Source organism: Megalopta genalis, chromosome 1 (assembly GCF_051020955.1).
Source record: "Megalopta genalis isolate 19385.01 chromosome 1, iyMegGena1_principal, whole genome shotgun sequence".
Taxonomy (NCBI): Eukaryota; Metazoa; Arthropoda; class Insecta; order Hymenoptera; family Halictidae; genus Megalopta; species Megalopta genalis.
This window is the reverse complement of record NC_135013.1, coordinates 46,535,790-46,563,534: the sequence shown is the minus strand read 5'-3', so window position 1 is coordinate 46,563,534 and position 27,745 is coordinate 46,535,790. Positions and strand designations below refer to the sequence as shown.

Sequence of the window (27,745 nt, the reverse complement as noted above, 5' to 3'; positions counted from 1 at the left end):
TTGTTTTCATTATTCTACCTCAACAAAAACCCAAATATACATATATACTAGTAATATAAAATTACAAAGTAAGGCTTAAATATATAATTTTAGTTATATGTTTGTACGAAAATTTTTTTACAGATATTTTATATGGAAACCGACCATTGTGCGTCGCAGTTCGGAGTGCGTTTCAAGTGTCAAGTCAACCGAGATGATCCGAAGCGTTGAGCCACGTAAATATGAATTGATAGTATTGATACGGGTCGTGAAATAAGGCGTACGCATAGCAATGATAATTCTTGCACTCCTGTCTTCGATTCAGCATTACTAATATAGTCTACGAAGTTACTAAATTACTAAGTTACCAAGTTACCAAAAGTTCATCACTCCACCGTCGACGGCGCTGAGATAGAATTTCTTCAAATCTTACAACACTGCCCACTGCCCGTGCTCTAAGACTGTTTAGACTCTATGCTTCATCCTTTTATGATTATGATTGTGATATTTCCGCGAGTTTTTTTATGCACGATGAATTAAAAAATATAAAGGGGAATAGTGTAAAAATTAAGCAGATAAAAGAGTACTGATCATGTCGGCTCAGGAAGTCCCAGTAGTGCAACTACCAGTTACTGAGGGTGAAGAAAATAATGCACCCTCATCACAACCGATCGTAGGAATTATTTACCCTCCACCGGAGGTTAGAAGTATCCTTTCATAAATTCTCGTACATAAGTAATATTAATACAACCTTTATTTTCAGACAACTTATTAACAAAATTTTTAATCGTGATATAATTTCCATTAAAAAATGTATTCAATTATAATTAATTATAATTAATATAATATATAATTAATTAAATATAATGTACATAATTTTACTGAAACCATATGATCTTTATATGGTAATTGTTTTTATATAATACAACAATAAATAATATGCAATCTGTGATATTCCTGTGATAATTTCCTATAAAATTATACTTATTGGTTGTTTTCTAGGCACAGTTGATAGTTGCATTTTATTATTTTATTGCATCAGTCTAAATAAATAACATCTTGCTGAAATCATAAAAATTCTTTCATAGGAAATGATTGAATACATTTCTTAATTCAATAAATTAATTAATTACATAGAGGGGGAAACAGCCTCACGTGACTTAAGAGTCACAAATTATTCAGGCATGGTTTATATGTTGTTATTCATGTGATCTTCCTTATGTAATAATTTAGATATTGTTGATAAGACAGCCAGCTTTGTGGCTAGGAATGGGCCAGAATTTGAGTCAAGAATCAGACAAAATGAACTTGGAAATCCAAAGTTTAACTTCTTGAATTTTGGCGATCCATATCATGCATATTATCAGCACAAAGTAAAAGAATTTAAAGAAGGAAAGGGTCAAGAACCAGCTATAGGACAAGGACTTGGAAAAACTGTCAATCTTACAGCTCATCAAAAGCAGCAAGAGATTTTAAAACAAGTAGAACAACCATTTGTTCCAAAAGATCCTCCTACTGAATTCGAATTTATTGCCGATCCACCTTCAATTTCAGCTTTAGATTTGTAAGTTATTTGATTATTTATTTGCTGCATGGTCAAATAGTACTAAACTATACAATTTGAATATTTTGCTTCCTTATTTTAGAGATATTGTAAAACTGACAGCACAATTTGTAGCTCGTAATGGTCGTCAATTTCTTACTAACTTAATGAATCGAGAACAAAGAAACTTTCAATTTGACTTTTTGCGACCACAACATTCTCTGTTCCAATATTTTACTAAACTCTTGGAACAATATACAAAGGTAAGATGAGAATGTTTTAAAATAATATTTATATATTCTTTAAGTATTTCTTTAAACAATTCTTAATTTATAGGTATTAATTCCACCTAAAGATTTACTACCACGTCTTCGCGATGAAGCAGCAAATATGGATAAAATATTAGAACAGGTTAAATATCGTGCTGAATGGTTAAAGTACCAAGAAGCTCAGAGACGTAAGGAAGAAGAGGAGTTAGAACGTGAAAGAGTTGCTTATGCTCAAATCGATTGGCATGATTTTGTTGTAGTAGAAACTGTTGATTATCAGCAGTTTGAAGTTGGCAATTTCCCAGCACCAACAACACCAGATGAAGTCGGTGCTCGAGTACTCATGCAGGTGATAAAATTTGATTGTGTCTTAATAAATGGCACTTCTTGCACAATCTTATTGTATTAATGTTTTCTTAAATCTTTTAGGAAAGGATAGAAGAAGGCGAGGATGTAGAAATGCAGATTGACAGTGAAGGAGAGGATGAAATGCAAAATCGTACGGAAGGTGAAAAAGATCGCGCGAAGGATAATAATCAAGTAAATATAATGTTTTGTTCGTATAGAAAAACTGGTAACAATTTATCGTCATTACCATTAACATTTTAAGGTACAAGATATGGAAGAAGATTCGAGCGATGAAGATGACGTATCACCACCAGGAGATACTCATAAATCTAAAGAATCTAAACCACGCGACAGCAATAATATGCAACCTCCGCCATTACCTCCTACTCCAGGAAATGTTGTGGTAAAGAAAGGCTATGATCCTAAGCAACATGGTGAGTAATAGGTAACAAACACAATATAGGTATTATAATTTCAACTAAATAATAAACATGTTAATTCCTATAGCAAGCAAAACTACACGCCCTGTCGCTCCTGACGAATACCTGATATCTCCGATTACTGGAGAACGTATACCAGCAAGTAAAGTTCAAGAACATATGCGTATTGGATTATTGGATCCACGGTGGGTGGAACAACGCGATAAACATCTCGATAAGTTGGCACAAGAAACAGTATTTGCTCCTGGTACTGCGATTGAAGCTAGTTTGAAACAGCTCGCCGAAAGACGTACCGATATCTTCGGTGTCGGTGACGAAGAAACTGCGATCGGTAAGAAAATTGGAGAAGAAGACAAGAAGAAGGATGATAAGGTTACATGGGATGGACATACATCGAGCGTCGAAGCAGCAACTAGAGCTGCTAGAGCAAATATTACTCTGGAGGATCAAATCCATCAAATACATAAAGTTAAAGGACTTCTTCCTGACGAAGAGAAAGAGAAAATCGGGCCAAAACCCGCTAATCGTGCAGCAGAATTATCACATATGGCAGCAGCTGCTTCGAAACCTCAGGCTACGTTGAAGGCACCACCCAAACCGCCAGCACCGAAACCGGTACCAGTTCCAACGCAACCGCCACCACCGCCAACAATGAGTATGCCGACTATGGGTATTCCTCAACCGATGATGCCACAAGCCCCAATGATGATGATGGCCCCGATGCCACCTATACGACCACCGCCACTTATGAGTAAATGAAATTTCTAATTATAAATTTAGTTCTACTTTAGTTTTGCGATATTTACTAATATGTTTTGGGGTTTGAAGCGTTACCATAAAATTTTTTAAACAAAATTATAAAGCCTTAATACAGATTCCATTTGAAATTCTACGTTTAAACAGTGAAAAATATTTCATTTCATATTAAATATCTGACTTCTCTTTCATGTTTCTAGCACCTGCAATGTCACCATTTATGCCAACTCCTCCACCAATGCAACCACCAATGGCATCCGCTGTAAGTGTTTCTATTGTAAAATTCTAATTGACTATTACATACAAATTATCATATTTCGTAATCTTTCAGATGGGATTGAAACATCCTTCCGAGGTTATGGAAGAAGAGCCACAAACCAAGAAACTGAGAACAGAAGATTCTTTGATACCTGAACAGCAATTCTTGGCTAGAAATAAGGTACTCTTATAGTTTATTAAAAAACACTACATTAGAATCTGTTTACAAACGTACTCTAAAATTGTATGTTTCGATATTACAGGGCCCTGTACAGATGAATATAGCTGTACCAATGATGACAGAGAAAGCGGAATGGAAGTTGAATGGACAGACATTAAACATCACTTTGCAAGTGAGCGACACTGTGGCGACAATGAAGGCTCTTATACATGAACAAACTGGTATGCCTCCTGGTAAACAAAAGTTGCAGTATGAGGTAAGACGATATATATATAATAATATAAGATATTAATTTTACCTGCATCTTACGATGACAAAAATTTTGATGGTCTTTTTCCCTTTTGTGTATCACAACATTATAATCGGTGTCAAGGCAAATTCAATGATCTAATATATCTAAATGCTGATGCATGCTCAAAATTTGTGTACTTTTAGGGTTATTTCTGGACCATGATATATTAGGTCATTACACTCGTCTTTATAACTAATTATAAAAAATATGGTGATTTAAAAAAATCCATCAAAATGATCTCCGCAAAATTTTGTTATCACCATTAGATGTGTGCACGTCTCGAAGTCACTTTAATCCTATTCATTCGATTTAATATTAACATATATTTTTAGAGCTTTATCTGTCTTATTGTATTAATTAATAATTATCTTTTTTTTAGGGAATGTTTTTCAAAGACAGCAATACTCTTGCATATTACAACTTAACATCTGGTAATATAATAAATCTTCTACCGAAGGAAAGAGGTGGTAGAAAGAAGTAAAACCAAACACAGCACTAAAAATTAATTTAACTTCTGCTACTCATACTAGGAGGGAATACTATGGCTTGATAATATCCATTATAATCATTTAAGATATATAAATAAACACACCATTAATTAAAATAATTTCACTTATTATATTTTTTGCTGTATTCTGTAATTATAATAAATTACAATTTAATAAATTAATGAAATACAATAATATTCATAAATATTTATAAAAGTACTTTTTCATAAGCTCAGCTCAGATTTTTCTGAAACAAATTGCACTTAATCTTATCTCGCACTTTTATTTATGTATAAGGCATTAGCGATTTAGAATTAATTAGATAAATACAATGCGACATTAACACTGCATTCGCAAAATATAGCCTGCATATTTGCAGCACAGATATTTTTAGTAATTTCTTCTTAAAGACACCTTTTGTATTTTTACGAAAAAATATTTCCAATAGCTTTACGTATAAATATTTCCAATATCGTCGATTAGCATATTACAACTGATTGGAACATCAGTATTTCTAATTATAAAAGCCAGCTTCTAAGAATCCCTTTTAAAAACTTCGTAAAAAACTTCGTTAGTTAAATCATATATTAAATGCATAATTAATGTTCGATCTTCTATGTATTATCCAAGATGAAGGCCTCTCGGAAGAATCGCTCATTCCGTGGTGTATGTATACAAGTTCACATACATTAATTTGTACTTGATTTCTTTAAAATTTGTTCCACTATCCTTCGATAACGGACAACCATAGATCTGTATATCTAAAAAGAAACATAACCAGAGGTAAGTGACTAGATATTATATTAAACGTATTTAACCCTTTGCCTGCCAGCGGGCCGATTTACCAGCAATGGTCGCAAATTTTTTGCTGGGTGAACATGTTTCCGAGATTTCAAAGTGATCCTGTTTCTTTTAACGGAATCGTACATTTTTTATGCAAGCAAATAGTGCATTTCGTAGTCAATTCATTGACCTAAATACTTCGGTTTTTTGAAGGTTGTTCAAAGTCATTTAAAGCTGTTTAAATTTTCGCTGAACGCTCCAAAACATAACGCGAATTCGCATTGAAAAAGGTAAACATTAAACAGCATCACATGACCTTGAACGACCTTCAAAGACCAAAGTATTTAGGTCAATGAGTTCACTTTGAAATACACTATCTGGTTTACGAAATATACAGCACCATTACAAAAGCCAAGGTCACCTGGCAGTAAAAGGGTCAATAATTGAGCTGCGAGAGGTTCACAGGATTTACAAAAACCAAAGGAAATCTTTATTTTTCGAAAATTAATTTGTACACGGAATGTCAAACTGGCGCACACGCAAATCAAAGGATAAATTAATTAATTATTTCAGAGATTTTAATAAATTCTATTAGCCCCTAAAGTTGCCAAACTTCAATTTGCTCTTATTTTAAGTAACTCACCGAATCTGCATCATCGTAAGGACGGCATGCAAGCGTTGGCTCAGGCAAACAGCGTGATATTTCATCGAAGTTGCATTCGTTTCGTAATAGAGCATACTTTGCCAGATAGGCTGCACCCATCATAGCTGAATTGGCTACGTCCTATATATTTCAATCACAATGTAATAACGCAAAAAGATATAGATGATGGCTTGTTTCGACAATAGTTTGTAATATAAAATTGTTACCGATATGTACACTGGTGAATTGAATACATCAGAAAGTACTTGTAAAATAGCTTTATTTGCCGAAGCGCCTCCTGTTGCTATAATTCGTGTGTTCGGACCTAGAAATCGTCGGTAAACACGCTATTCTTAAAGCTTTCGATGAAGTTGCCTTCTCGAAATACTACTCGAACAAATATCGTTTCAATCTCAAATTATCGCTTCGTTTAAATTTCTATGACTGAAGGAAATATATTTCATTCTAGTACGACCTTTTGGAATTTCTTGCACTGTCGAACATTCGTATAATTTTTTATTTGTGTTTTAACCAAATTTACAAATTCTTAAAAAAAGACAAAAACAAAATTGAACTTCTAGTAATTGCTTGAATATATTCGTGGTGAAAGATAAGTATTCCAACTGCTGTCGTGATTTCAATAGTTCCGTTTATTTAGCACGAACAAAGGCTATCGCAATCCGAGTACCTGTGTGACTAACTACAGTGACCAATGACAGGCGAGATCAGCTGGCGTGAGACGGCCGAGCCAATGAGCGGAACTGGACTTCCTGCGCTCGTTGGCTAGACCGCCTCGCACCAGCCGAGCTCGCCTCTTATTGGACAGTGTCTTTTGGTTAATAATTCGTAAACGAAGCCGCGGATTGCATTTTCGCTAAGGAAAAAGTTACTTTAAATAACCTCAGGAACCCCACCTTCCCGAATTGCGAGGAATTTTTCGGACACCCTGTATAGATAATAGAATTACGGTTATTACATCGAGATAGTTTGCAGCTTTTGCTTTAAATATTCCCTTAAGTCACTGAACAGAGATTGTTATACAAAAGAATTACTAGGTTAAGGTTTGCAATTGGGCGTTCAAGTACATGCATTCACTTTATGACGGTGCATAATAACTAGACTGTGAATATTTATTCAAATTCTTATTTCTTCGATTTTTAGAAAAATTAGAATTAAACAAAAATTTTCTCCGCCGACTAAATGATTATTCGTCGTTATAAATAGAAAATAAAATTTCTATTAGACTTTCTTAATTTATACGTCCTCTCGTATTTTAGAAATCTACACATATTGCAAATAGATAAAGATTCACAGTCTAGAAATGCTTCACACTTTTTTTTAGAGCAACGGGGTTCGTTTGGGCAAAGATCTGTCTTTGAGAAATTATTAATTTGCATTGTACCGTTCTTACCAATAACGAAACCAAAATCCTCCGCATGTGCTCTTTTCGCAACAAATTGACCCTCGATCAGAGCTCTTACTTCGACTTCTTTCGAGCTGTACCGTGATATTTCATCGTTGGCTTTATTGAATCTATGGTCACCGACGATGAAAGGCAAAATTTCTTGTGCGTCAAAATATAGACCTAAGTTGCCAAAATTACCGCGAGGAGTACTCTCCAGTAACTCGTTAAAAATTTGCCAAGAACCTTGTGCCGCAGTGTCGCGTATTCTTTCACGCGTCAGAGATCCATTTTTAAAACTAAAAATTTCCAATTATATTATCTTCGAAAATCGTTTACGTGTTTATCGTATCTAGTCAGTCTTTTGATCGTCTTTTCTTTTCCTTTAAAAACATTCTTTCTCCTGCTGTATTTATTTCTTCAGCACAATTAATCACTTATTTATTGTTCGTTATTTGATTAGTCGTTAAATAATCTCTTGAAAGTAGGAAGTTATAAAACACATGTATGTAGATTCCTTATGTTATGTTAATATCAAATATAAATAAATAAATAAGGAAATACTTAAATTTGACTTACCACAGCAGTGCCATAAAAGCATTGTCATCTATAGGATTACAAAATACATGGCCCTCTAATGCAGTTTGCGGTTTGTTTAACGACAGAAATAATGTGTCGCTTGTCCCTAAACTACAAGCGATATCTCCTTCGTTTAACCTCATTCCTATAAATTATTAAATAAACTTAAAATGAAAGCATCGATGGTTGGACAGATGAGAAAAATGTTCTCTGCGAGCAATAGTAAATGCTTGCTCCTTTAATAAACAGATCATTCAACACCAGAAACATAACCTTGACATAACCGACGACATGTTCGTTAGTAGTTGATCACTCATAGTAAAACGAAACATAAATTGATATCGTTTATTTGCAACGACTATGACAGATTACAAGTTCGATGGCGATTATAAATGGAAAAAAATTAAATGTATATAAAATCTAATTTCGCAGTATGGACCAATCGGTGAGCGAGCGCGGCCGGCTGCTCCGCCCTTGCGGCCAATGCCGCATCGCGCTGGCCGTCTGACGCAGCGGTGGAGGTCACGAAGGCGGGGCGCCAGCCGATCTCGCCTCCCATTGGTCAGCGTTTTTCGTTAATAACTCGTAAACGAAGCCGCGTATTGCATTATCACCGAGGAAAAAGTTACTTCAAATGACCTCAGCAATCATCCTTATCGATTTAAGTAATTAAAGATTCGGTCATACGAACTTAAAATCTCGGGCATTTGTTATTGCGATTTATACACTGAGGAATCGGGTGATAAAGAATTGATTTCAAGTAGATCTGTTTCGGAGTTGGACTGACTGATAGATGATTGCGCCTTTCTCGAAAGATTTCTAGGTACTTCTAAGCACATTATTTTTCCCGTTTTCCTGAAAAATGGTTAACTGCTGATACGAGGCCAATTACTCTAGTGCCTTTACCTTAGTACATTTCTAATTCCATCGAAATTTGTCTTTACCTGGATATCTGACAAATGTGCTCCAAGATTGGATAATTAAATACATGTAAATGCAACGTATACTAATTAAATTGGAACCAGCAAGAATGCTGTATAACTAGTTTAATACAGATTTAATCAACCGGAGGCATACGCGAACAGAAAAGATAAAATTTAATTTCCGTTCGAGATCTAGAAACATTTTCTACATGTGTCATTAAAATCTATTAGAAAAAATGTACTACATGATTGGTAAGTCGCGCGAGACTTCCGCTGGCAGTAAATTATAGCATATCATTAATCATTTTGCATCGAAGCGAAAGTTCTACTATTGGATACGCGCGTCAACGTTGACGTGAATGTTCACGGGCGACTAAACACGATGATTCGAAGCTCGCCGACAGAAGAAATATAGGGAATATGTATACTCGTTCGAAAACTGTGGAATTTTCTTTGGCGAATGTGTACTTACCAATCAGAGAGCCAGAATTGTCCCCCGTGAATGCGATTATCCTGCATGCCTCATCGAAGCTGAATCTCTCTACGAAATAGTTTGAAATCGGTCCAATGTTGTTACTCGTGGAAACAGGTTCGCCGAGTTTTTTTCTTAAGTCAGGACCGCAAGTCTGAACAAACAACAATTTTCAAATGAATAGGGCTACGTGCGGCAGAAAACTAATCCTTGATCAGGTTTGAAAATTAATTTTTATTGGTTTTATATTTCTTTTATTATTAATTGTTAATAATAATAATTAATATTAATTTTATCCAGATTCTTAATACGATAAACTGTTTTGATATTGTAGGATTTTTTGGACTCGATAATAATCGGTTAAACGATCGAATCCCCTCTTTTCGATAACAATATTCTTTCCTAATTTTTAGTTCAAATCACATGAATCTTCGTTTCATTTTTCACTGTTCACAGTTCTACTTTTCAATATTTAGCGTTAAATAATTTTGTTCATATATCTATCTATAATAGATAGACGATTGTACGCTTCCGATTGGTAGTGCGTAAAATAATGAAATGTAGTTAATTTACCTCCAACAGTACGTCATCCCAGTCTTTCGTGTGAATGTTCAATAAATTCATTCCAGATCCGTCGGACCAATCGATCGGCGCGAAATCGCCCAGAAACAAGGACGCAAGAAAACTACTAATTAATGAGATTCTCTGAAAGTTACAGGAAAATTTGTTAAACATAGAAAATATTAAGTGTGTACTTGATAGCATAGGATGCGGATTAGTAATGAAAATCAGTATAGTTATGTAAACTGTTCTAATGTCATTGTAGCAGTGTTTTTACAAAAAAAAAATTATATAGAACCGTGTCCTAAAAGATTCTTTCTACAGGGTGTCCCAAGAATGTCTTGTAATCCGGCAATGGGGGATTCCTGAGGTCATTTGGAAGTAACTCTTTGCTTAGTGAAAATGTGATCCGTGGCTTCGTTTACGAGTTATTAAGGAAAAACACGGACCAATCGGAGAGCGAGCGCGGCCGGCGCTCCGCCCTTGCGATCAATGCCACGTCACGCTGGCCATCTGAGATTGCAAGGGCGGGGCAATAGTCGTGCTCGCCTCTCATTGGTCGCAGTTTTTCGTTGATAACTCGTAAACGAAGTCGCGGATTGCATTTTCGCTAAGGAAAAAGTTACTTCAAATGACCTCAGGAACCTCCCATTTCCGGATTGCGAGATTATTTTTGGGACACCCTGTATATGCTTGAATGCTACAGCATAATTGTCGTAAGAAAAAATAGAGTTAGTATTTAATAAGGAAGTTAGTATTATTTCTGTTCATACTATACGGTATTATTTCGTATTGTTAATTAGTTTCAGTGATTCAGCTCCAAGCAGCACGAGATACTAATGCTACGTATCCATGTAAAAATATAATTCTTCGAGAGTAGATTTCTTGTCCGTGTGTTCTTAGAAATAGATGACTTCGTCACTTAAAAGTAACATTCGGTAGAGTAAGAATTTTTAAATCATCTCATAAATAGCACTTGTTGTCGCATTTCATGTGAAGGCATTAAGGTGCCCGCGTTGTTCAAGCAATATTATCATAGACATTTCTTTGTATGACTTTTGAACAATACACCCTCATCGGACTACATCTTATATTTTCTATTTCACCACCTGCGCCCGAGCTTATCTCAACTTCGGTATATAATTTTGTTCACGAGTCTGACTCATTCTTACATCGCAAAGAGTTAAACCATGAAAGTAATAATTTCGATCGTTAGACTCGCCGATAATGAAACATTTTTCATCGGCTTTTTTGTTGCGACTGACTATTAGAAATTTTTCTTAGAACAATTTGCAGCTTTTCGAATGGTTTTTACTTTGTATTATTCGCTAAACTGCTTATAATAACATTTAACTGTTTATAATAAAACATTTAAATGGCTCCTTCTACTCGAAAAATTGCAGTTTTTCAATGACCAATTGCATATTTTATAATAATGTTCATGTTATATTAAAAATAATTAAACTCGACGCAACTATTTTTTGCTTATATTTCTGAAGTTTTAATCAGCGAATAGTTTTTATTCAATAAATTATATTAATCGCGTCCACTTCACTAGAATCTAATTTTGTTCCTTACAGTACTTTTTACAAATGAATAATGGAATGATTTCATTATTATTATTAATATTACACTTTTAATATTAAACATTTCGATCGAAATTCCCTTTCTACACTGTTTAATGTGACTATTTAACAGAAACTTGTCTCATAGTTTTGTAGTGGTTAATAGGCATCGATCATCGAATATTCTTATCCAGCTTCGTAATTCTTAGTTATAGTAATTACACTACGGTGCCAAAAAAGCCACCTTAAGTAAATTATGACGAATACATAGTGTACGTAAAAGGAAGAAATTATCTTATATAGCGTGGATTTATATAAATTTATGTACTGTCTTAACACTTTATTTATACCGGAATCCTATTAATAGACTTTTCGATGACCGAGTCTTACTTAAAATAAACTCGATGATTTGCTTTTAAATAGTAACATCGGACGAAGCTGCTATATTACATAAATCCAAATAATTTGTTAGATTATGAATGCCGACGCTTCCGAATAACTTTTTCAGAAATTCTTAACTGTTGCGCCTCGACTCTAACCCGTTACCATACCATTTTCTGTACAGTTACAACGAATAGCACCTATATGATTATAATAATTTCTTAGGGAGTGTGTGCGCGCCAACGTTCGTTACGACAAGAGAACAGGAATTTATTCTATCTTAAAACAACGGGACAGCGTCCATACTTAACAGATTACTAAAACCCCTGGCAAAAAGTTTCCGATCATGGCTCAAATAACAAGCTCTATGCATGGCCTTTAGCGGAGGAAGCAAGCGAAAACATAACCTGCGCCTGCGAAAATGTAAACAAACGCTTCGACCGCCGAAGCATCTGAAATACAAAAACATTTCAGTCAATGGATAAGTAAGACGAATGTGTGCAATATGCCGTCGTGTGAGTTGTATTCAAACGATTTGACGTTAAGAGTAATCGAACTTCTGATTCAAGCTTTTCTCGTAAAAGTGATCGTCCTCGTGCAACATCGAAATAAATGAGCCGTTTATTTTGAAAGAGGCATAAGTCACTTTACCGTAATGAAAAGTGGTGATTTTTTAATGTTTATACGAAATTATTTATACTGAGAAAAATATCAGTATCCTGAGATAACAAATACAAGTAAATCTTCTCGAAAGTTAGCATCCATATTTTTAAACGTGTTAAAACGCAAACCCTTAAATATATCGACTTAAAAACAAAGTGACTTATGTCACTTTCAAAATAAACGGCTCAAATAAGTGAACACTGGACCTCGAGCGTCTGTGATTGTATTGTCAGAAATCGATTACATGAAATGGGCTCCTCATTTCGAAAGGCAAAAACATAACCTTTGCTCGCGAAGGAATAGAAAAAGAAACGCTTGAAGTGGCGTAGGGAACACGCAAATTGAACTGTGGAGGACTAGTGCAAAGTAATATTTAGTGGCGAGTATCGTATTTGTCTTGAAAAATGCGAATATTGTTTATAAATTGTATATTAGTGTATACATATATATCCGGAAACTTTTTGCCAGGGGTTGTACCAGAGATCTCTGATCTCGAGTCAGACTCGTCAGAATAAATATAGCAAGATGGTAGATAACGCGTTCATTGAAATCAGTGGCCCAATGCATCAATGATTTCAAATGAATGTGAGCGGAATTACATTTGTCTATTTATGGGATGATTTAATATAAACTACTGCAGAGTTAACTTTAAGCAGAGTCATGCAGAATTACAATTGTGTTACTCAATGAACTCAATGAGCTGGATTAGATTATAATTCAATCGCATTGTATATAATTCTGAATTCAGATTTAATTCTATTCAATTAAATTATAGTGTAATTCGTAATTTACAATTGGAGCACAATTACAAAATACTAAGTAATTAAATTACATTAACATACGAATATGCGATGCAATTTAATTAAAATTACGAATTAAAGAATAATAAGTTAATAGGTAATAAGTGAAGAAAGAGTACGCGGAAGACAGAAAATGAGTGTACGAAAGAAACGGATTAAAGTATATCACACTTTTTGATGTTCTGGGTTGTAATTTGAAGAACTGTATTTGAATTACACTATATTTGAATTACACGTACGTAAAATAATTGTCAATCGAGTAAACTGAATGAAAGGTTCGAATTATGTAATTGAATTACAACGTAGTTGAATTACGAAATTGAATTACAATTGAATTGGCACAACTCAAATACACATTAATGATCTCTACACTCGAGATTGGTAACATCCTCTTATACAGGATGTCACAAAATTATTGTACAAGTGGGAAATGAGGACATTCCTCAAGACATTTGAAATCATTATTTCCTTAGCGAAAATGCAATCCGCCGCTTCGTTTACGAGTTATTAACGAAAAATAGTGATCAATGAGAGGCGAGCTCGGCTGGCGCGAGGCGGCTCAGCCAATGAGTGCGCGAAGCTCTGTTCCGCTCATTGACTCGGCCACCTCGCGTCAGCCGAGCTCGCCTCTCATTGGTCAGTTGTTTTTCGTCAATAACTCGTAAACGAAACCGCGGATTGTATCTTCGCTAAAGAAAAAGTTACTTCAAATGACTTTCCCGCTTGTACAATAATTTGGGGACACCCTGTAGATACACGAAGTACGATCAGTGATAGTAAATCACGCATTCCAGACAGGTAATTATTATTCGTGCCTATAGTACAATTTGACTCGAGTACTCGTGTTAATGTATCAATTATCGGGAAGCCACATAAAACGTAAAAGTCATACAAATCTGAACCAACATATCTACACATATCTCGAATACCTCGATCGATTGTCGTTCTCATTTTTTCAATGAAGCCAGGAGTGTTTTAGTAGATATACCTCAGTGTTACTGTAGGCTTCTGGCCTCCTGCGTGCTATTTTTCCTATTTGAGGTCCTGAGAATCTCTCGTACGCCCGAGATCCCGTTATCTCCGCTAATTTCTGCAACCACGTTCGACGACACCGCATCAGAATAATCGATTAATTATTTCATTATTTAATTTTATTATTTAATTTACATTAAATTAAATTAGTTAAGTAAATTAAATATTAAAGTACAGTAAATTTAATTCAATTTACATTATTTAATTTCATTATTTAAATGATTAATTAATTATAAATCAGTCACACTTTGTGATTTGCGAGATTTCTTTCTCGCGTGTCAAATGTACAAAATTTAAATGTACATTTGACACGCTAAATTACAATGTACATACAATGTACAGGATTCCATGTGATTTCATCTAAACGCTTTTTAATTTTTCCCTAATTAAAACAGAAATGAAAAATCGGATGTTAAAAATGTAAACTGCGGATTTGATGCATTCGCGATAAAAATGAATAGATGAAATTCAAAGTGTAAAAACGTTTGCATAGGGGTAAGGATAAACATCATTGTGTTAGTTCGAACCTATTGAAATTATTAAACGGGAGAAATAAATGATTTAATTTTCATTACTTTACGATTAATGCGGATCATTTTTATTTTACATAAAAAAACCGCGGTCCGGCGATAAGGATTTTACTTACTTAGTAACTTAATAACTTACTAACTTTACTAACTTATGTTGACCGGCGTTTCTGAACTCAACGGTCGTGTTAAATGCTTAAGATAATTTAAAAAAGAATGACATAACGTTATTTTGCATTATTTGTCTAAATAGAAGAACATGTAAAAGTATTTAATAAATACGATTCAAGCTACTCGAGCGACTCTTTTTTTTATCATTTTTCAACGGTTTTGTTTATTTAAAATAGTTACTCGCATATTTTTCGATATTTACCTTTACACGATAATGAAACATGAAATTCGTTTCAATGTCTGAAACGTCCTTCGCAGAAATGAACCGAACATGACTATTCACATGTAAAAATTATCGTTAATTATGTATAATTTTATTTAATTGCGTAATGTGCAGTCAGTTTGCTTAGTCTGCCAGGTTCTTGAAATTGTACGGTATCGTTCTAAACGAATGTCTGGTGTCGCACGACAAGAAGATTGAGCAACGTTGATATACAGGGTGTCTCAAAATTATGATACTTTTCCTTAGAGAAAATGCAATCCGCAGCTTTGTTTATAAATTGTTAACGAAAACGTAGTGACCAATGAGAAATGAGGCTGACGCGAGGCTCGTTGGCTTGGCCGCTTCGCGCCAGCCAAGCTCACCTCTCATTGGTCACTGCGTTTTCGTCAATAACTCGTTAACGATGCCTCGGAGAAAATTTTGTAAAGGGAAAAGTTACTTCAAATGACCTCAGGAACCCCTAATTTCCCTAATTTACCATAATTTTGGGACAGCCTGTAAATAATAATTGAAAGGGTTAAATATCGTCAATTTCGCATAGAGCATGTCAAAAGTTCGCAAAATTGACGAATGCACGAATACAAGGAACACATTGTAAATGTATATACGACTAATTTCAGCTTTAATAACAAGAATAACATTCTGTCTAAAATATTTCTCCTAGATCTAACACAGACCTTGCTATAATCGAGTGAATCCGCTCATCTGAACACTTACTACCAGATGTACTTTTAGGATGTTGAATGAGAATATCTGTTGAACGCCATCTTTCTTTCTTTTTTTACTAACCTACAATGATAGACTAAAGATAGATAGTGCTATTCAAGTTTATTTTAAAAAGTGGTGTTCAATAAAAAAAATAGTAATAATCGATCATTCGAGCAAACAATTCGAAATTTGGTTAAAAAGTTTGATAAAATTAGACTCATTAAACTTTTTTCTTTGGGGTTATTTGAAAGGCAAAGTTTATGCCAACGAACCATGACCTAAAAACAAGATCAGAAATGAAATTGGTGAATTGAACGAGCAAATATGCCAAAACGTCGTCGAAAATTTTCATATTCGAATCGATGTCTGTAAACGTGATCGTGGGGGTCATTTGACAGACATCATCTATCGCAGATATTTATATATACTGATATACAATAATATTTAATAATTAAATAAAAAATCCAATAACATTCAAAACGGTTTGTTTTTTATTTAAAAAAAAATTTCTGTAGTCTATTTTGGATAACCCTGTAGTTGTGTACGAACGCTACTCGTGCAGTGGTACATAATAGAACGTAATGTTCTGATGACATTTTTAGCCACCAATTACGCGCATCTTTATCGTCTATCCCGGCCAATAAAATCAATGAAATATTTTATCGATTGCGAGAAGGTCAGAATCAGACAAATGTTATTCAACGTTCGCCTCCGTCCGACTAGAAACTGACGGTTCCAAAAATAGCTTGCGGATAACGAAACGGTATCCTTTTTTACCCCATTCTTCAGCCATCGAGCCAAGCTAAAAAAAAGAAACGTTTCGTTCCGATACGATCGGGGATTCCGGCGAAAAAAGAAATCCATTGACGAAACTTGCGACAAATGTGAATCGCAAATTAATTCTTTGTCAACGATGAATATTCATAGAGATAGATATATGTTCCAACCGTTCTGAAAAATGGCACGTGTAAATTCCTGATCGGATGTAATGAACAGAAAAGTCGATCTTTGAAATCCGATTATATTCTCCATTTATTCCGGCAAAAAATATTTTAGCGAGAACCGTCTAATCGAAGTTGAAAATAACCTTGACATCGAAGAAGGCAGCTGCTATGCATGGAATGTAAGATATCAGCATATTCGAATAAATCTTTGAAACAATGACACATATTTTTTTTTTCATTTACAAAATGCATCACCATTACAGAATGAAATTTTAATCTATAATATAGTATAGTATAATCGAATTTATTTTTTGCCACGCAAACCAGCGTATATATTCTGTTATTAATTATTGTAAAAAATAGAAAAATACTGTGCAATTATTTTGCATACGTCTACGTGCATATGTGAATAGAAATAGCTAGTTTAATCTCAACATGTGTGAATTATTCCTGTGACAAATGTAGATACATTTTGTCTATTGTAAAAAGTTGTTAACACTGGAACAACCAAGAGTTCAAAACAATTTTTTATTTTAAACATGTAGATTTTAGAAACACATTTACACAATTTTTAATTGGCTTCCATTATACAGGGTGTCCTAAAATTATGGTACTTCCGGGAAATTAGGGGTTCCTCAGGTCATTCGAAGTAACTTTTTTCTTTACAAAAATTTTCTCTGAGGCATCGTTAATGAGTTATTAACGAAAACGCAGTAACAAATGAGAGGCGAGCTCGGCCGGCGCGAAGCGACTGAGCCAACGAGCGCGCGAAGCCCAGCTTCGTTCATTGGTCAGTGCTTTTCGTTAATAACTCGTAAACAAAGCCGCAGATTGCATTTTCGCTAAGGTGAAAGTTGCTTCGAATGACCTCAGGAACCCTTCATTTCTCGGAAGTAACCATAATTTTGTGACATCTTGTATGGTACATATACATATGTGCATTTATACTACTGCATTTTATAAATTTCTATAGATGCAATTTTAAGTTATTTAGGTTATAACAAAATGACAAATTTCCCTAGCTGTTTCTTTTTTAAATTTCTATTTCTATTATCCAAAGATGTACTAATATTATATGAAAAAACGAAAATTTGATTGATTCGAGAGTAAAACAAATATCTATAATATAATATATGATAATATAAAAATAATATATAATATATAATAATAATAACAAAATATATAATAATATATATAATATATAATGTATGTGTTTGGAATTGAGAATATTCGTTTACCAGTAATCAAATATTCGGAAAAAAGAAAATTGAAATTAAAAGTTAAATTTGTTTGTAGGGAAGAGTATGATATCCTGTAAAACAAGATGCATACCAGAAAAGCAAATAATATATTTGAATAATTATAAAACGTGAAATCTGAGACCGATCATTCTGATCCCTTTTCTGCAGCTAAATATTAACTCTCGCATTATTTTAATGCCACGCTCACGTGGTCTCTGAGTACAATTATGCTTGAAATATGCACGAATTATATAATGTACAGCGAATCCTGAAATAAAAGGAAAACCCGAGTTGTGATCGCGGATGATTAACGTTTCGTTTTAGTTTCTGTTTGAGAAAATACTTTTCGCGAAATTGTATTGAGAGAGACCGAGAACGGAACTCGTTTTATTAGTTGAATTATTTCCAGCCTCGGTGAGACAAGCGCGCGATATTTGTTTCGAAATGCGAATGTACTCACCTGAGGACCACCCACGATCTCCTCCAATATTTTGCATTCCTTAGTGGTGCTGGAATCTACCCATACAGGCGATGCTGTTACCGAAAATGATGCGACGAGTTGCTCGTGTAAAAATTTCGTGGGGTCCAGTTGTCGCAAGTGATTTCGACTGCCCTTGCCCCAGTAAACCGTACCATGTTGCTGTGCAATCACGAGCGAGGATAATATTATCGTCGGGCCTTTTCAAGTAGCGATTTAAACTGCGAAATTTTCGTCGATACCCGAACAAAGGGGGTTGATCTCGACATTAAATTTATATAAAATTTAAATCTCGACATGTAAATTTATATAAATAGTTATATAGATATAATATAATATAATAGTACTATAATAATATAATATTAAATAAATATAAATAGTTATATAGTAGGTTATTAACGAAAAATACTGACCAGTGAGAGGCGAGCCCAGCTGGCGCAAGGTGGTCGAGTCTTGTTGGATGAAGCCCAGTTCCGCTGATTGGCTTGGCTGCCTAGCGCCAGCTGGGCTCTTCAATCGGGGAGCGAGCGCGGCCGTCGCTCCGCCCTTGCGGCCAATACCGCGTCGCGCTGGGCGACTGACGCAGTGGCGAAGGCCGCGAGGGCGGAGCGTCAACCGCACGCGAACTCTCATTGGTCCGTGTTTTTCGTTAATAACTCGTAAACGAAGCCACGGATTGCACTCTCGCTAAGGAAAAAGTTACTTTAAATGACTTCAGGAATAATAGTGTCTTCATGTTAATATAGTTATGGGACACCCTGTATACACCTCTTACCTTCGATTATTGATCTACTTTCCTTGTTATTAAATTGCATTTTCTTTCCTTTGATTTTCACCTTTTTCCCGTTATTTTCAAACTCTCTTAGCTACCTTATTACTTTCTCATTAACAGAAACATAACTGTAAAACGTATGCAATGTGTAACGATAATATCTGGACACCCTTTTAAAGCACATTAACTTCTTCAGAATTGAACCAAAAAAGTTCAATTCTTTTGACTAGTTTACTAGTCTATGTCTAAACGAGGTTTTTTTTTTTAAAAACGCAATTAATTGGTACAACAAAAAAATAACAAAGAGTAAATCTTGGTTACGGTAGAACATTATTACAAACTACAAACCATTAAATACAGTGAAAGTCTAGAATAGAGCTTGACTTTGCGTCAACCGACTTCAATGAAATTCTCAGCATGCACATATAAATGACTGAAACTTGCGAAACGCATTCTTTAAATTTTCGTTCTTCGCTCGGATAAAAATGATGATAAATTAATATTTTTCTTTTTTTGTCATTCCAACCAGTTGCAATTTTAGCAAAAATTTGTCTATTCGCTGTATGGTAAACTAGCCAATCTAACGTCTAAAAAAATTTAAATCCTTTGGATCAATTGAAAAAACAGTTATTGCGTTTTGAAAGGTATCCGGACATCGTCGTTACCTATTGTTGGTACAAAAAAGATAACGGTAAAATTAACAGTAATTGTTCTCCGTAGGAAAATAAGTCGAGAATTTCTGAAAGAAGTTTTGGAACGATTGCCTGTACACCAAGAAGAGGTTCGTATTTTTTTATGAGTCTCGTACAATGACAATGTCGTTCATTGACTGGGTGTCCCGATGTGATTGTGAGTTATTTACCTGTGCGCATCCGGAAATAGCGGCCACTTTACTGAAATCAACGCCGCAGACACGTAATTTATCAAGGATCATGTCCAAAGCCTTAACCCACATCAAAGTGGGGGCGACCACTACGTGTGGCTCTTCTTTTTTCTGAATGACCCCTCCGTACGTTCTAAAAACGATGGAACTTACTTAAGAACAGTCATAATACAAAATAGTATATAATTTTCAATTACGATTACGATCAAAGTTTCTTTATCAATTGCATTAAATAACACGTTTATTCTCCTAAATTCTTCGATTATTCTCACAGTTTCGTATTTGTCTACTCATTTTTGCTATAAACGCGATAAATTCTATCATATTTTTTTTCTCGAGCAAATTAAGTGATTCATGTGCCATCGAACATTCTATATCAGACTGTTAAAAATGCTACAAATAAACCCTGGCAAAAAGTTACTGGACATACAAACTTATACAAAATTTGCAAATGATTCGCGTTTTCGAGTTATAAAATGTTCTTTCATGCGGGTGAGACGAATGGAGTAAAATAAAGGAAATAAATACAAAACAATGCAATTTTTCATTAGTTATCAAAGATAAACCACAGAGAAAACAAAATGTTATGTGATAAAATCTTTCCGATCAGTACAAATGTTGGAAAAAGGTTTCCGACCATGGTTCAAATAACTAGCTCTATGAATGTCTCCAGCGGGGGAAGCAAACGTAAACACAACCCGCACCTGCGAAAATGTAAACATACGCTGAGGCATCTGAAATACAAAACATTTCGGTCATTGTGTAAGTAAGACGAACGTGTGCAATATGCCATCGTGTAAGTTGTATTCGAACGATTTAAAGTTAAGAGTAATCGAACTCCTCAAATAAGGTAACAGTTAAAGAAGGATGGGATGTAGTGATAAGTGGTATAAAAACAAGTATAATGAAACAGGCAGTGTATCTAATTGTAAGAAAAGTGAGACCTTTTATACCAATAAATTGACAACTTGAGCTATACTTATTATTCTATAACATATTCTTTTCTCAAAATATTGGACCTCTGAAAGCATAAATTTCATTAAAATATTAATGCGGTTATGTATCTATTACTGCGAGTTAAATACTGTGGATGTTTGGATTATTGCGTTATTCTAGAATGTTATATTTCCGAGATATTTGTGCAATAGAGTTACCTCCACGAATTTCTTGCAAGGCTAACGCTACGTTTTCCTTAAGGTAGCATAATCTTACATTTTTCCTTTTCTTTATATCGTTTGATATTTTGCGCCGCAGTAATGTTCACGCATGGTAAAAAACTATGCGACGGATACTGTGTGAATAAATAATATTTGAGGACAGATGATAATGACAGTGTACATCGATTTGCACATATCTAAAAATAACGCTAAAATGAATAGTTTACTATTAATTACTAAAATATATAAATGCCTTTCGAATCAGCGTTCACAGAGTATTTCATAAGACTCAACGTTTTTATAAGCTCCCGAATATCAAAAGTCAATAAATGAATTCAAACTTCGATTGCTGTTACTTGTATATCATAAATTATCAATATTAAACACGTAATAAATTATAAGATTCATTTTTAGATGATTACATACTATAAAATGTTAGATTTTATTACTTTTATAAAATACTACAGTATTTGGGATGTCCGCAGTGATACCCACACTTATCCTAGAAAAGACGATAGAAAATTGCGTGCAACTGTTAAAAACATATGACGAGTAACATCGAAATAAATAAGTGAACAGTGGACCGGTAAGCTTTTTCCAACATTCGTACTAATCCGAAACTTTTTCCACATAACATTCTGTTTTCTCCGTGGTTTTTTTTTTAATAATAAATGGAAGATTGTGTTATGTTGTATTTATTATTTATTATAACTGCGTATGAAAACATTTTATAACTCCAAAATGCGAATACTATTTGTAAATTTTATATTAGTGTATATGATCGGGAACTTTCTGCTATAGGTTGTGTATCCAAAATTCGACATTATACATATTAACGCATTGAAATTATCGAGGTCGTCTTATTTCTTAATAGAGTTTAGTATTCAATCCTATATTTCCTGAGCGATGTTTGTTAATGAAGCAAATATAATAAATAAAATGAAAGAGATTGTTGAGATAATAAGACGACGATATTTGATATGTTTAACATAGAAAATCGTATTAGGAGATAATAGTAAACATACCTAAATTCCGGCAGATCATTGTCGAATTGTACGCTGGTTTCACAGAGAACGGTGAGATCATTATCGACGACCACTGCTTTCAACTACAACGGTCAAAAATATCCGTTAATCGCTGTTTGCGTCATTAAATTCAGTGTAACAGGCGATGTTCGATTTATTATTAGCCTCCGGTAAAATAAATTAAATACATGCAACGAGGCTGCTCGACGAGAAAAACAAATCTACGCGTGGCGATCGATCGAACGAACCGGCTACCTGTAGAGTATTCTAAATTTAATTCGAAATTTGAAATTCGGAACGTTACTTCCGAGCCGACCATCGAATGAATGAATATGCAAAGAGGGCCGCGACGATGCCGAGCATGCAGTTCCCCGCGTGCCATTAAATATGCAATCGTTTATATTTAATCGAATAAGAAGCACGAAATATGTATACCGATGTCCGTGATCCTCGGCATTATGCTAAGCCATTGATCCTTTTTAATCGATGAGTTATGCTCGGCTCGATAGAATTAATGGTTAAACGAAAACCATGTACACACGAGAATCGATTGCTTCCTACTACAATTATTCGAGCACCTGTCACCTTGTAGATATGCGCTAATAGTTTTTAATTTTTAACTTTCGTCACTTGGGTGACGCGACACTTTTATAGCTTCCAACAACTTCGAGGATTATTTTATTTATCGTACGATGTTTAAAACTTTTTTGTAAAATCCCACAATACGTTGCTAATCCAAATCAGATACTTTATGCAACGAATAAATACAGTCGGTGTACAAAGTATTCGTACATCTTTTAAAACGGACTTTATTATAACTCTGTTATAATAATTGTTTCCAAAATTAAAAAGCGATTTTTTTTCAACTTTCTTATTCTTATAGTAACAATGTTTTTTTCTTAACAATATTTCGTAATCCGGAGGTCATTTAAAGTAACTTCTTCCTTAGCGAAAATGCATCTGCAGCGACCAATGGGAAGCTGGCGCGAGATGTTCGAGTCAACGAGCGGACGAGGCCAATCGAAGAGCGAGCGCGGCCGGCGCTCCGCGGTTGCGACCAGTGTCGCGTCACGCTGGTTGTTTGACGCAGCGACAGAGGTCGCGAGGGCGGGGCGCCAGTCGAGTTCGCCTCTCATTGGTCACTGTTTTTCGTTAATAACTCATAAACGAAGCCGTGGATTACATTTTCGCTAAGGGAAAAGTTACTTCAAATAACCTCAGGAATCCCTCATTTCCCGAAAATACATATTTAATATATAAATACATTTCCCATATTTTTTGGGACATCCTGTATATAGAGTGGAGCATTTAAAATGAGACATCTGAATAACTCGCTTGTTTTTGGCAATGGAAAAAGAAGTGTCAGACAAAAGATGTTTGATTTCAAGCGGTGCATTGTACGATGTCAACAATTTTTTAATAGGTGGAGGCGTAGAGGACATATGAAGGTCAAACCTGTTTTTTTTAATGGGACGACCTAATTTTTTATTCACGTTCGGATCAGGCCTTTCAAGACAAATACAATGATCTATAAATGAAATTCACTCAAGGACACAACATATGAACTACAATGAAAAACATATTTGCTTTTTTGTCGAAAATTGATTCGTTTTTAAATTTAAACAATTGCAATTTCTTGTCGCTAAATACTAATTAACTTTGGTAGGAAACATGTTTTTGTCAAGCCATCGGAAGGGGCTGAAAAATCGTGGGGACTAATTTGTGTCCCAAAATTATTGTACAAGCAAGAAATGAGGGGTTCCTGGGGTCATTTGAAGTAACTTTCTCCTTAGCGAAAATACAATACGCGGCTTCGTTTACGAATTATTAACGTAAACTCGCGACCTCTACCAGCACGACGCGGCATTGGTCGCAAAGGCGGATCGACGGCCGCGCCCGCTCTCCGATTGGTCACTGTTTTTTGTCAATAACTCGTAAACGAAGCTACGGGTTGCATTTTCGCTAAGGAAAAAGTTACTTCAAATGACCTGAAGAATCCCTCATTTCTGGCTTGTACAATAATTTTGAGACACCATGTGTTATCATGGAAGACATAGACAAAATTCGAGTAGATCCACTCTTATTGTTGTCATGAAACAATGTACATGAATGGCTTTCAACAGTTTGAAAGCCATTTGATCATCGCGACATTTTAAGCGTATTTTTTAAATTTCCATTGCAGGTTAAAAAGCTACCAATCTTGTTCAAAATTTATCTACTCATCGCGTCTCAAAATAATTCATCCAGCTTCGCAAGCAAACTTAAGTGATTCGATACAGTGTGAAACGAGTTATGTATTACGTTTTAAAAGATATTGCGATCAATCATGTCCTATCACGTGAGTCAGTAGCTATCTAATTTATGGAATGCAAATGCACTTGTGTTGCTAACTTCGAGTACCGATTTGAAAATAAATGACAATCGCACGCACGCCATCGAAGTTGCGCGCCGAAAGAATTTATTGTTGCATATTACTTGTCCTATGCGCGTTTGTGTTTTTTATGCCAAAATTATCGAGTAATAATTAGCTTTCTTCCGTTCATATTCTTTCAGTGCTCGGTGTTATCGTCGTGTTAGATAATTGTGACCCAGCGCGCAGAAACGTCCGCGTTAATCGTCAGCGATACGTTTCCATTTTTCGAAGATAGTGGCGAATTGCAGTTAGCTGCGGCTTATGCATACATGCATTGTATTACAATTAATTTCGCGAATATTAATTCTTCGGCACCTTCCACGACGACTACATCTATGGATTTAGTTGTGAATAGGGAGACTGTACAATTTATTGTATATATATATATATATATGTACATATATATCACATTGAAAAAATATATAATTATATTATGATACATATTATATTATTATATAATTATAATTATATATATATTATATAATTATATCTATATAAATATATATATATATATATTATATAATTATAATTATATATATATTCGCGAATACTTGCGGAAAGCAAAAGGTTACGCAATCGACCGAGCTTTATATACAGAGTAAAGTTAAATCAAACTGTCGTTGCTATTTGCTAAAATAGATAAGTCAAAACATTCCGTAACACGCATTTGTTCTTCCCGAAAGGAAAATTAATACTTACAAAGTCAAATCAACAATTATATTTTCCTAGGTTTCCTTATTCTGGTGGAATCGATATTCATAAAAATGTTTTCACTGAAATCTTTAATGAAAATCTCATTTAGTTAGGAATGCAGAGTGGGGTATTTATGGATTTAGCCGGTTTTTATCTCACTTGATGTGTCTAAAATATAACTACTAATTTATTTATGGTATTTTAGCTTGGTAAACATAATTATAAACAAATAACAATTATTAATACAATATTCAAAATATAGTTTTTATTACTTAATGTACGTTCAAAACATGTGGGTTTATTTATTTATTTTGTGTTGTTTTTATTTATTTATTATGCGTATGGTATTTTAACACAGTGAGAAAAATTGTAAACATTGGAAAACAAATATCATACTACAATTATTAAAAAAGCATGTAAAAAACTGAGAATAATAAGAAACAAGTTAAAGATTATGAAAATATATGTGAAACTGTTATCAAAAGTGATTGAGAATAGTAAAAGAAATTGAAAATAATTAAAAACTATTCAAAACAATTTTATACTTTGGTTTTGTCTGATTTAATAATTCACAACTTTATGTAGAGAATTTTCCCCAATGTTGTGCGATGTGAATGTCGACTTGGGGGGGGGGGGTGATGTTTTTCATGTTTTTCCGCAATTTCTCTCGTCTTCTTCAATTGAAAATTCTGAAAAAATCTGGAATATATTAACTATTAGAGTATATATCCATGCATTTTTTTCAGAATTTTTGGTTTCAAAACCGAATTTTTGAAAATTAAAAAACTTTTGAAATGCCGATTTCTTATAGAAGTTATGAAACGACCAAGTTTATATTTTTACAGTTTTAGCATCTCGTTATTTTTGTTAACATATAATTTTTCCAGATCTTTCAAAGTGGATTTTTAACATATTTAAAAAAATAAAAAACTGGCAACTGTTTATATTACCGACGGTATCAGTCGTTTAATTATGTTGATATTATTACAGTTTTACCAGGACATTATAGTTGTTAACTTACAATTTTTTCAGATTTATTAGAATATACGAATATGTATCTCTGCATAGAAGGGAAAAACGGACAGAAAATTTGCAGTTTATCTTCCAACTACATGTCTTTCATTTCTACCTACGGCAAGTTTGACAAAATCATCTTTTGGACGGCTCAATTCGGCAAAATATTATACGCGACACGACGAAAAGACATTCCGTCTGAAAAGACATTTCACGATTCAAAAAAGACGCGCGTCGCACGACGCATGCGCGATGCCCAACAGATCGTCGAGCCAGTGATCGAACGTCGAACACTGTGCTAACCGCAAAAAAATAAACCACTGTTCAGAGAAACTAATGTCAACTTCCCCCGTGTTATTGCTGTATGACCACGCGAACTATTTCCGGGCAATAAGCCGACGAAGCGGATGAAACAGAGTCAGAAATGGAAATAAATAATGGAAGGATAAGGAGAGACAAGGGAAATGAGCCTTGAATGGCCGAGATTGTTATCCATGACACGCGTCGACCATAAGCATTTTTTGTTCGATGAGAAAGCGTTCCGCGAATTGCTCTCCCGAAAAAATGCATTGGACCATACGGTGAGGAGATGCGGATCGGGAAACGATGCGATATCTTTTCAGAGATTTACCTGCTGCGTGCTGAGATCAAGCCCTAAATATGTCGTATTCGAAGCGGCGCCCATATTTCAGTCGTCGGCCGACACACGATGCGACGAAATTGAGGAACGAGCACTAGCTGCCAGCGAAAGATGCAACGGCGCTGACGGGTCTGGATAACGCGTACACTTCACCGCGTGTCCGTAGGCTGGTTTGATGGTCGAGAAACTAACGTATGAACGATCTGGCCCGTGTGTGGCTCACGATCATCCGAGGCATCGTTACTGCGCGCTGCTTCGCTTACGTTACGGCACAACCAGACTAAACCGGAGTAATCTTATCGTTATTATTAATATGTGACACGGTACATTGCGCAAGGCTAATTAATCCACGACCGGTTACTCTCGGATTTACATTCCCGCGAATTCACGATATTTCCATGTCGGTCTCGTTCGATGAAAGCTGTCTCGCTCCGCGACGTAGAGGTTAAGTTCCCGTCGATACATACTAATCTTTCCAGGCTGCAAGCTCTCGAGTTT

General features: G+C 34.8%; 2 protein-coding genes across 3 annotated transcripts; one reads left to right on the top strand and one right to left on the bottom strand.

The window, feature by feature from the left end:
• The first annotated feature begins 440 nt into the window (after positions 1-440).
• On the top strand, positions 441-4,749 carry Sf3a1 (splicing factor 3A subunit 1). The gene is made up of 11 exons (XM_033469428.2): positions 441-686; positions 1,213-1,543; positions 1,626-1,785; positions 1,859-2,140; positions 2,221-2,331; positions 2,402-2,573; positions 2,647-3,330; positions 3,536-3,597; positions 3,667-3,774; positions 3,857-4,030; positions 4,446-4,749. Exons 1-11 carry the CDS (start codon positions 572-574, stop codon positions 4,545-4,547), a joined length of 2,301 nt encoding a protein of 766 aa, XP_033325319.2. The 5' UTR covers positions 441-571; the 3' UTR covers positions 4,548-4,749.
• LOC117219888 (xylulose kinase) lies at positions 4,665-27,674 on the bottom strand. 2 transcript variants are annotated; one of them, XM_033469429.2, is made up of 12 exons: positions 27,239-27,672; positions 22,488-22,570; positions 20,285-20,438; positions 18,633-18,812; positions 14,315-14,416; positions 9,930-10,061; positions 9,357-9,510; positions 7,962-8,106; positions 7,392-7,681; positions 6,208-6,305; positions 5,981-6,121; positions 4,665-5,315 (listed from the first exon to the last, which is right to left on the bottom strand). In XM_033469429.2, the coding sequence occupies exons 1-12, from the start codon at positions 27,290-27,292 to the stop codon at positions 5,244-5,246; spliced, it is 1,605 nt and encodes a 534-aa protein (XP_033325320.1). In that variant the 5' UTR covers positions 27,293-27,672; the 3' UTR covers positions 4,665-5,243. The 2 variants fall into 2 exon arrangements, with proteins under 2 accessions (XP_033325320.1, XP_076384623.1); XM_076528508.1 differs by lacking the exon at positions 14,315-14,416 and having other exon boundaries at positions 27,239-27,674.
• Positions 27,675-27,745: the final 71 nt, after the last annotated feature.